Raw genomic sequence first — 10,170 nt, 5'->3', positions numbered from 1 at the left:
AAACGGGAGGGGGGGGGGGGAAAGGAGGAAATGTAGGGATGGGGAGGGAAAGGGCGACGGAAGCTTTGACAGTACAACCGTTCTTTCTTTCCTCCTCGTATGCGAATATGTTTCTCTTGCTCCTCCGCGGAGCGGGGGTCCCCCGCTTCCTTCTTTGCTTCTCCTCTAGCCCGAGTCCCGAATGGTCAGGATCTTGTGCCTCCATGGAAACCGACAGACGGCGGAGATCTTTGAGCACCAGCTGAACAAGCTCTGCGGGGCCCTCTCCGGCGTTGCGGAGCTCCACTTTGTGGATGCCCCTTGCGTCCTCGCAGGCGACAAGGTGGACGGTGACGCGGTGGCTACGCGCTCGTGGTGCGAGCCAAAGGGTGACGGCACCCGAGACATGTACGCGGCGGGGGACGACTTGCTGCGGCGCTGCATGACCGCGGGCGGCACCCCGTACGATTTCCTTCTAGGCTTTTCCCAGGGGGGACTCCTCGCGGCTCGCTACGTGATTCTGCAGCGCTTGAACGGGGCGAGGGAGTACGGACCGCCCGTGAAGGGCGTTATTCTGGCGGCGTCGCCGGACCCGCGCCGTGTCTTCCCAGAGTTGGTGGCTTCGTACCTTCAACACGCGCCGCCGCATGACGGCGGCAGAAGCGGCTTTTTGGGCGCCGTGCCCTCGTTGCATATCGTTGGGAGGAAGGACACCATTGTGGACCCGGCGGAGAGTGCCTCCTTCGCGGAGGCGTGCAAGCCAGAGTCGGAACTCCTCTTCCACGACCACGCCCACAGCATCCCGCAGCTGCAGAAAGTCATGCTGACCGTAAAGTCCTTTATCGGGCGCGCCGCTGCCTCTGCGGAGGAACAAGCTGCGGCTAACAGAGAGGAGGGGGCGGATGAGAATGATCGTAATAGTAGCGTTGAGGATGATGCGGAGAGCGGGTCGCTCGCTGCGGCACGCGAGGAGGAGCTGGAGATGGTGTCATCCATGTATGGCGAGGAGTGTGTGCAGCGCCGTGCGACCCCAGTAGTGTTTTTGCCGCTTCTGCTTGACGGGGTCTCGGATGCCGCGACAGACGCCCCCCTCTCCGCCCTGCGGCTCTGCATGACTCTGCCGAGAAGGTACCCGGCGGAGCTGCCCAAGTTAGAAGTGGTTGGCGGTCCGGCAGACCATCACGTCGCTTTTGAGCGCTGGAAGCTGCAGCTGCTCGCCAGCACCCTCGCGTTCCTGCGGGAGGATTTGGGTGCCGGCAACGCCATGCTCCTCCCAGCGATGATGTTCGCCGGTGAACAGGCGGCGGGCGACGTGGCTTTTCTGCGGTCGGTGATGTCTGCCAAGGCGGGGGCCTCCGCTGCGGCCGAGGGCTCTGCGGCGCAGCACCCGCAGGAGAGGAGCGCATGGTGGGACGCCAACGCCGAGTCCGAGTCCGAGGACCGAGTGGCGTGTATTGTGGAGGCCGAAGGGCGCGCGCAGCGGGTGCTTGAGGAGACGACGTCACCGCAGGCGTCAAACGAGCCAGCGGCCGACGTTGCGGACGGCCGTGGCGCGACTTCACGGGGCGGGGTGCTGGAGCTGACCATTGGCCTCATTGGAAAGCCGTCGGCGGGGAAGAGCACATTTTTTAACGCCGTGACGGATCCAGAGAGTGAGAGCAGGGCCGCCAGGGTGGCCGCCTTTCCCTTCACCACCATTGAGCCTAACGTGGGTGCCGGCTTCGGTGCCGTCTTCTGCCCGTGCTGCATGCTGCCAACTTCGTCCGCGCAGTGTGACGCCATGTACGGCCATGTGCCGGTTGCCGGGGCGCTGTTGCGCAGACACCCGGTGGTCATCAAGGACGTCGCCGGCCTCGTGCAGGGCGCGTACAAGGGCAAGGGCAGGGGCAACCAGTTCCTCAACGACCTGTGCGATGCGAATGTGCTTGTGCACGTCGTGGACGGGGCGGCTGCGACCAACGCTGACGGATCCGCATGCCCGCCAGGAACGGGCTCCACGTGTGACGACATCGCGTGGGTGCGTGCGGAGGTTCACAGCTGGATTTACGACAACCTTCGGGCGAAGTGGGGCGGCCTCCGGAGGAAGCCGGAGAAGCTGCGAACGATGTTCACAGGCTACCGAAGTCCCCCCTCCTTCGTGGATGGGGTACTGCGACGCCTAGGCATCACCGGCGAGGCGGAGCTGATGAGTCACCTGCCTGCATGGGGCCCAGCTGAGCTGCATCATCTTGTCGCGCTCTACGTGCGTCTGCGGTTTCCGATCGTCGTCGCGCTGAACAAGTCGGACGTGCGGTCTGTGGCCGGGGAGTTGCACGCCGAGCTGCGGCGGCGCTACCCCCACGAGACTTTTGTGCCGATGTCCGCAAAGGTGGAGTGCCAACTGTTGCGACTGCGGCACAAGGGCCTTGTGCACTACGTCTCTGGGGACGGCGCCTTTCAAGCGACTCACGACGGCGGCGGCAAAAAGTGTGTCGCGAGCCCCACGGATGCAAGGGCGCTCGCCAACGTACGCCACTTCTTTGACTCCGCCGGCACCGCCGCGACAACTGGGGTGCAGGAGGTGATGGCCGCCGCGCTTCAGCGCTGCCCCCTGGCGCTGGTGTTCCCCACCGCCGCGCTGACGCCGCCGCTGCCCTCCCTGAGAAACTGCTTCGTGTTCGGCGCGGGCAGCACCGCCGGGGAGGTGTTTGAGGCCCTCCTGCACGCAAACTTGCTGGAAGGGAAACTCGTGCGGTTTGAGGCGCTCTGCGTGGAGCGGGCGTGCGAGGGCCGCGAGCCTGCGTCTCTCAAGAAGGACGCCGCGCTGCCGGGACGACACGTGTTGGTGCGTGTCCTGACAAACAAACGGCAGCTGGCCGTCTGAGCGGCGCGAGGGGCGGATGCGGCGGAGATGGAAGAAAAGAAGAAGGCGCGTGGGCACGCGAGCGAGCGGCGCTGCACGAATGTCGACACAAAGTCAAATAAACACATAAATACATCTTCACGTAAATGTACATACACACCTTTTTTCTGCCTCTGCCTCTGCCTCTGCCTCTGCCTTTGTGTGTGTGGGTGGGGGGGGCCCAAGCTTTGCCTTTGCCAACCCTGCGTGCAGTTTGCAGTGAGACACAGTAACAAACCCTAGAGGCGGTCAACGCACAATAGGTACTCAAAACACAAGGGAAAACCAACACCGGGGCCCAAAGACGAAGACAGGCGAAGCACAACAAACAAAAGACAGTCAAGGAGAGACAGGAGGGCAACAGCAGCCAAAAGAAGGGGCAAGCAGCGCGCGGCACATTAAGTGATGACCACCGTTCCGGTTCCAGTTGCGCGCAAGCGCCTCGACCAGGTCGCCTCGCGCAAGGAACTCCGTTACGCAAAGCGCATTGTTATCAAGGCGGGGACTTCCACGATTGTCACGGAAAGTGGGTTCCCCAGCGTGCGGCGCATTGCGAACATCGCGGAGGAGATTTCCGCCCTCTGCAGCGAAGGCAAGGAGGTGGTGTTCGTCTCAAGCGGTGCATGTGGCATGGGGCGAAATGTGCTGCGCCGTCAGGACGTGATGGTCTGCTCCGCCTTTGAACGCCTGCACCGCAACTGCCGACCGATTTCTTCGATTGGCGACAACACCTTTGCGGCGGCGGGGCAGGCGAACCTGATGAACCTGTACCAGACCGTCTTTCAGCAGCTCGACATCACCCTGGCGGAGCTCTTGTTGACGCACCACGATTTCCTCTCGGACGATCGCAGGGAGAACCTGCACGACGCCCTGGAGAATCTCCTGAGTCTGGGCTTTGTGCCGGTGATCAACGAAAACGACACGGTCACCGCCAACCGCAATAACAAGTCGAACGACCCCTTCACGGATAACGACGGCCTTTCCTCTCTGGTGGCGCAGACCATTAACGCCGACCTGCTGATTATACTAACTGACGTGGACGGCATCTACGACATGCCCCCAAGCGACCCAAGCGCCCGACTCATCACGACGTTCTCCGAAGAGAGTTCGGTTGTTCTTGGTGCCAGAAGCCCCACGGGGCGTGGCGGGATGAACGCAAAGATTGAGGCCGCGCGTTCCGCGGTGCGTGGCGGCGTACCGGCGGTGTGCATTTGCTCTGGCCGTCGCATGGGCACCATTGGGGAGCTGCTGCAGGGGAAACCGGACGTCGGAACCATCTTTGTGCGGGACCCCACACAACTGCTGGCGACGGAGGCCGCGGTGGCCAAGGAGTGTGAGGCCATGACGAAGACCGCCAGGGAGGCGCGTGAGGGGTCGCGGCAGCTCAACACGCTGACTTACGCGGAGCGGAGGAATGTGCTGCTGGCGGTTGCCAAAGCACTGGACAGCAACCGCGACAAAATACTGTCCGCCAACGCCCTGGACCTGCGGCTGGCGAGCGAGCACAACCTCGCCACCCCGCTGCTGAAGCGACTGGAGCTGACGCACGCCAAGATCGACACTCTGGTGTCGGGGATAACATCGATTGCGGAGGCGAAGGACCCCCTTGCTCGCGTGCTTAGTGCCCGCCTGCTGGATGAGAACCTCGTGCTCTGCAAGGAAACGGCTTCTATCGGGGTACTGCTTGTCATCTTCGAGTCTCGACCGGACAGCATGCCGCAGATCGCGGCCCTGGCGCTCTCCTCTGGCAACGGGCTGCTGCTGAAAGGCGGTCACGAGGCGGAGCATTCGAACGAGGTGCTGCACTCCCTGATTGTGGCGGCGGTGACGGAGGCCTCGGAGGGCAAAGTCGCGCCTGGCGTGATCGGCCTCGTCAAGAGCCGCACCGAAGTCTACGAACTCCTAAAGATGGATGAGTACATTGACCTTGTGATCCCGCGCGGCTCGAATCAGTTGGTGCGGAACATCCAGCGCTCGACAAACATTCCGGTGCTGGGGCACGCGGATGGCATCTGCCACGTCTACGTCCACCCTGACGCCGACATGGAGATGGCGGCGAAAGTTATCATTGACGCAAAGCTCAACTACCCGGCCGCCTGCAACGCCGCGGAGACGCTGCTCATTCATCGGGCGCTTGTGGACAACGGCAGCGCGAGGGCGCTCGTGGAGAAGATGAAGGCGGCTGGAATCAAAATATTTGGCGGCCCAAAGGCGATCGCGGCCTCCCTGGCGCGTGCCGGCGCGGCGTCGATGCACACCGAGTACGGCGACGAGCGCATGACGGTGGAGGTTGTGGAGGACCTGGAGGGCGCCATCAACCACATCAACACCTACGGTTCCCACCACACGGAGAGTATTCTCACCTCCAACAACGACACCGCCAGCGAGTTTGCGAGACGCGTCGACTCCGCCTGCGTCTTTCACAACTGCTCCACACGCTTCGCCGACGGCTACCGCTTCGGGCTCGGCGCCGAGGTGGGCATCAGCACAAGTCGGATTCATGCACGCGGGCCCGTGGGGGTGGAGGGGCTCCTGACGCAAAAGTGGGTGCTGCGACCGGTGCACCCGGAACTGTACGCAACCGTTTCCGAATTTCAAAGCGGCGAGCGCACCTTCACACACGAGGACATTACGGACGCCACGGTGTTGCAAGAGGACAGCTGACAACCAGCGACAAAAAAGGAAAGGGAGGAGGAAACAAACCCCCTGCATTCGGGCTGGCGGGGGTTGAGAGGTGTGGGGGAAGCGGGTGCCGAGGATCCAGACACACTGGGTTGTGTTGTGGACTTACTTTATCTTTGGGGCTGTTTTTTTGTTTTTTGCTTGCTTGTTTTTTCTTATTTGTATTTTTTTCTTCTTGAGGACATTGTAACATAACGACCGAGACCGAAGTACAAGAACCGAATACAAACGTCGGAGCATAGCCAAAAAAAAAAGAAAAGAAAAAAAAGAAGGAAAGGACTCCTCTGCAACGCGCGGGCGTTGTGCCACACAGACTCTTGCACACCTGCATTGCAGTAGTGGTCCTGCTGAAATCATGTGGCCATGTATGCATATATATATATATATGAAGAAAACTGAGGTGTAATGCTGTGAGGGGAGGGGATTGACGGAAAGAAGTAAAATAGGAGGAGAATAGTGAAGGAGGGAGGCCACCTGTACCCCAAGCGCGCAGTGTCCCCTAGAGGAAATTGACCGCTTCGGTGTGTGTGTGTGTGGGGGGGGGTCTCTGCGCGAGTGTTTCCCTAAACTATATTTTTTAACCCTCTTATGTTTGTTTCTTTTATTAATTGAGAATCAGCGCTGTCTATTTCTATAGCTTCTGTTTCTGTGCTTGTGGCCGTGCACCTGCGTGGCTGCAGGGAGGTGTGTGCGTGTGTGTCTGCGGCCGGCGCCAAGGATTAGGGAAGGAAAGAGGGACCACAGAGGCTTTTGCGTCTCCCAATGAGCCTGTCGGCGGTGCGTGGCGGCACGTTGTTTGATCCCACCGCGCCAGTCACGGGTAAAGAGACCCACGAGGATGCGGTGCGTATGGAGCTTCAGGCCGCGGCCTTCGAGGCGAATGGGAGGTACATGGAGTCACTCCAACTGCTGGAGAAAGCGCTGCAGATTCGCTGCCAGGAGCGAAACACGATTGCCGAGACGCCGATGTATATTGGCGAGCTCTGCGACGCCGCCGAGCGTCTCATAGCCAAGAGCAATGCACACGGTGTAAAGTGCTTTAAAGAGGACGACTACGAGACGGCCGCCGCACTGTTCGAATACGGAATTGAAATGACGGAGCCTGACTCGTTTCCGCTACAGGAGGCGGATGATCGGCGACGGTATCTGCGGGGGGTGACGTTAAACAACTACGGCTGCATGGAGCGACGCCGTGGACACTTCTCCGACTCCCTTTCTTACATGCAACGCTCGATGGAGTGCACGGGGGAGCAGTCGCCGGTGGCGTTTCTCAACATGAGTGCCGTCCAGACCCAGCTGCGACTCTGCGAAGACGCCGTGAGAAGTGCGATGCAGGCGATGCAGAACCTTGGCTCCGCCCCAGAGGACTCCTCGCTGCTCGCCGTGGCCCACCACAACCTCGCCATGGCGCTTGAGCCGCTTGACGCTGCGCGCGCCCTGGAGGAGTACCAATCGGCGGTTAGTTTGGCGCGGAACACCTTGGGGCCCATAAGTGAGACGACGCTGGCCATCGAACGCAACATGCTGCGGTTTATGCAGGCGCACAAGATGACCGATGCCGAAAACCGCGGGGTTGTGACTGCGGGGCACGCCGTCCGCGGCTCCATTCGCACGGGAAGACTGTCGGATGCGCAGTTTCCCTCGAAGTCGCCGCTGGAGGAGACCCTCAAGCACACTGTGGAGCCTGCGGACATCTTTCCCCACCCCTTCATGGTCAGCGCGCCGGACCCCGTGGCGCGGCGAAAGATAACTGTGACCCCCATTTATCACCCTCCAACCGCCCCGCGAAGGTCGTTGGCGCTGCTGACCCCGCGCAAGCTGCGCCCCGCAAGGCGGGAGGTGCCGGACCGCACCTACTCACAGTCCCGCAAGGATCGCAATATTTCGGCCCCCACGGCGCCTCCACGACGACAGGAAGCCCCGCGAAGGCAGCCGCCGCCGAAACCCTCCCGTCTACCGCCTGTGGCATCTTCGCTCCCGGCACGACAGCACAACGCCACGGCTCCGGTGACAAGAGCGAGGAGTCCGCATGCCCTGCAGGGCGTTCGGGGCCCGCCGAGGCAAAGCGCGGCGCCACCGCAGCCACAGCTGTCACAGGCGAGGAAGTCGTCCACTGTCCCAGTCACGGGGCATCCTTTTTCCTCCAAAGTTGTTGGCGCGACACCCGCCGGCAAAGGCATTTCAAGCCACAAAAACGTTCCCAGCGTTGCTGAGCCGGGCTCCAGGGCCGCTGTGAGGTCGTCTCCAGTCAACCCGACGTCGCGCCAGTCCAACAGAAACCCTTCAGCTGCAGAAATCGTTTCCACGGGGGCATCCGGTAACAAAGCTCCCCCGATATACTCGCAGAAGGGCCCTGCGACAACCAGTTCGAAGGGACATTCAAAGTCGGCCGTCACTAATATTCCGTCCGCGGTGCAGCCAAAACCAACCCGCTCCCTGACTCCTCAGGCAAAAACCAACTCACCTGTGCCTGCGCCGGCGAAGTCAGCTACTCCTGCGACGGACCGACCCAGGGCCGCAGGCGCTGCAGCTGGTTACGCAAGGCAGACAGTTGAAGCGCCCCGAAGGACATCCGTTGCCGCCCGTGGCTTGCCGGACAAGACTGAGGTGGAACGAGAGACTAAACCAGCTCTCCAAAGGGCTTCTGTCGAAGTTTCCGCTGCTCCAGTCTCGGCGCGTTCGGATGCAAAGGGAACTCGATCACGACCGTCTGGGCAGAACCTTGTTTCGTACATGGCCGATCGTCTGGATATGCTTCTGGTGGATGAGGAGGAGCTGGAGCGCAAGCAGGCGAGTTCCTCAGTGATTCAACGCGCCTATCGTATGTACAGGGCCCGTAAACTCTTGAATGAGCTGCGGGAGCTCCGCGGAAGCAGACATGTGCTGCGTGAAATTAGAAGGGCCATTGCGGCCCGCCAAATTCAGCGATGGTTCCGACAACGTCTACCCGCAAGGTGGGGGGCCCGCCGGAGGACAAAAAGTCGGGAAGTTATTGCCGGTGAGCAACACAAGGCAGCCATACGCCTTCAGAAACTGGCTAGAGTTTGGCTGGCAAAGCGCCGTTTCGCGCGAAGGAAATATTACGAGGAGAACGCGGATCACGCTGCGCTGAAGGTACAGCTGTGGTGGCGATGCATCCTGGCCAAGAGGAGGTTTGGCGAGCTGCAGAAGCTGCACGAGGTCGCCAAGGCCATTGCGGCTGAAAAGGAACGCCGCGAGTGCGCCGCCATCGTTATCCAGACCCATTGGAGGACACGAAAGGTGGAACGGCAGACACGCGCGGAGCGGTTGCGAGCTAAGCAGTTTCGGCAAAAGTGCGATGAGGCCCGTCGGAAGGCCGCGGCGGAGAAAATACAGACATGGTGGCGCCTGCTTCTTGCCCGCGCAGAGCTTCAGCGGCTGAGGGAGCTACAAGTGGCACGGGAGGCGCGTCTTCGCGAGCACCAACGAAAGATTGACGCGGCGACGAGGCTCCAGGCGTTTGGACGAATGATTATCGTAAAGAGAGAGGCGCAACCACTGCTGACTACGGCGCGCATAAATGCGGCACGTGCCATTCGTGAAAGGCGTGTAGATAATCAGGCGGCGTCCAAGATTCAGCGCGCCTTCCGCGACTACTACGCCAAGCTGCAGCTGAGGCAACTTCGCCGAGACCGCCGCAGGCGTCTCAAGGAGGCGCAGTGGGCTACTCTTGTGGCTGCAGCCCAGCGAATTGGTCGCGGCTTTCACGCCCGACAGGAACTGGGCCGTGTCCTGCAAGGCCTGAAGAGGGAGGCGACGGAGTTCGGTCGCCGGGAGCGAGCGCTTGAGGCGGCGGATCGTGCGAGGGAGACGAACTCTGCCGTGCGCCAAGCACCGACGCCTCCCATGCCCAGCGCAGTGTGCACCATCTCGGCCTTAGCCCAAAATTTTGACGCGGCGATGAACGCGTTTGAGACGCCTCCTCCTGCCTCCGTCGCGGCTCTGGGCGATGTAGATAAAATGGAGGAGACTCCAAAGAGGCCGGAAACACTTCTGCGAGATGCGGAGCACATGACTGCGGCAGAGGGGACTCCAAAGGCAGAGCCCAAGGCGGAAGTGTCACGGGCTGAGCAGGCTGATCAAGGAACAGCGGGAGCGACGTGCCAGGAGGGAGAGGTCCGGAAGGAAATCCAGGAGAGTCAGGAGAATCAGGAGGAGGAGGAGGAGGAGGAGGAGGAGGAGGAAGAGCAGGAGGAAGAGCAGGCTCTCGAGCTGCAGGAAACGGAGGAAGACGAAACGCCGACGGGCGATGCACAGGAGTTGCAGCACCAAGATGGGGAGGAAGTCGCCCAGCTGCTCTCCCCCGGAGAGGCTCTTGGCTTGGTGGAAGACGACGACGAGGAGGAAAAGGTAGAGGAGAAGGAGTTGGAGCCGAGTCAAGGAGAGAAGGCAAAAGGGCTGTCTGAAGCAAAGTCGATTCGAGAAGAGAAGGCCAGGTTGGATGCACTTTACGAAGCCGTCGCTTTATGGGAAGAAGAGGAGGAGGAAAAGCTAGAAGAGCTGGAGTGGGAGCCGAGTCAAGGAGAGAAGGCAAAAGGGCTGTCTGAAGCAAAGTCGATTCGAGAAGAGAAGGCAGGTTGGATGCACTTTACGAAGCCGTCGCTTTA

At 61.1% G+C, this 10,170-nt stretch overlaps 3 protein-coding genes across 3 annotated transcripts in view, besides 4 other annotated features; all 3 read left to right on the top strand.

Annotated features, from left to right (window-relative positions):
* Nucleotides 1-4: 4 nt before the first annotated feature.
* Nucleotides 5-54: a microsatellite.
* A 127-nt stretch (nt 55-181) lies between these two features.
* Nucleotides 182-2,842, top strand: Tco025E_00636 (uncharacterized protein; the record flags this gene model as incomplete). Its single annotated transcript, XM_029367576.1, has 1 exon — nt 182-2,842. The coding sequence occupies one exon, from the start codon at nt 182-184 to the stop codon at nt 2,840-2,842; it is 2,661 nt and encodes an 886-aa protein (XP_029232344.1).
* Nucleotides 2,843-2,987: 145 nt separating this feature from the next.
* Nucleotides 2,988-3,018: a microsatellite.
* A 247-nt stretch (nt 3,019-3,265) lies between these two features.
* On the top strand, nt 3,266-5,524 carry Tco025E_00635 (delta l-pyrroline-5-carboxylate synthetase; the record flags this gene model as incomplete). Its single annotated transcript, XM_029367575.1, has 1 exon — nt 3,266-5,524. One exon carries the CDS (start codon nt 3,266-3,268, stop codon nt 5,522-5,524), a length of 2,259 nt encoding a protein of 752 aa, XP_029232343.1.
* Nucleotides 5,525-5,786: 262 nt separating this feature from the next.
* Nucleotides 5,787-5,813: a microsatellite.
* Nucleotides 5,814-5,905: 92 nt separating this feature from the next.
* Nucleotides 5,906-5,929: a microsatellite.
* Nucleotides 5,930-6,304: 375 nt separating this feature from the next.
* Tco025E_00634 (uncharacterized protein) overlaps nt 6,305-10,170 on the top strand; it is a gene marked incomplete at both ends in the record, with an annotated part of 5,943 nt that continues 2,077 nt past the window's right edge. The window contains one exon of the mRNA XM_029367574.1: nt 6,305-10,170. This exon is cut by the window's right edge and continues 2,077 nt beyond it. Within this exon, the coding sequence (XP_029232342.1) occupies nt 6,305-10,170 (3,866 nt within the window).

This window comes from Trypanosoma conorhini, assembly GCF_003719485.1.
Source record: "Trypanosoma conorhini strain 025E chromosome Unknown Tco_14.4_contig_00015, whole genome shotgun sequence".
In the NCBI taxonomy this organism is placed as follows: domain Eukaryota; phylum Euglenozoa; class Kinetoplastea; order Trypanosomatida; family Trypanosomatidae; genus Trypanosoma; species Trypanosoma conorhini.
This window is presented reverse-complemented; position numbering and strand designations above follow the sequence as displayed.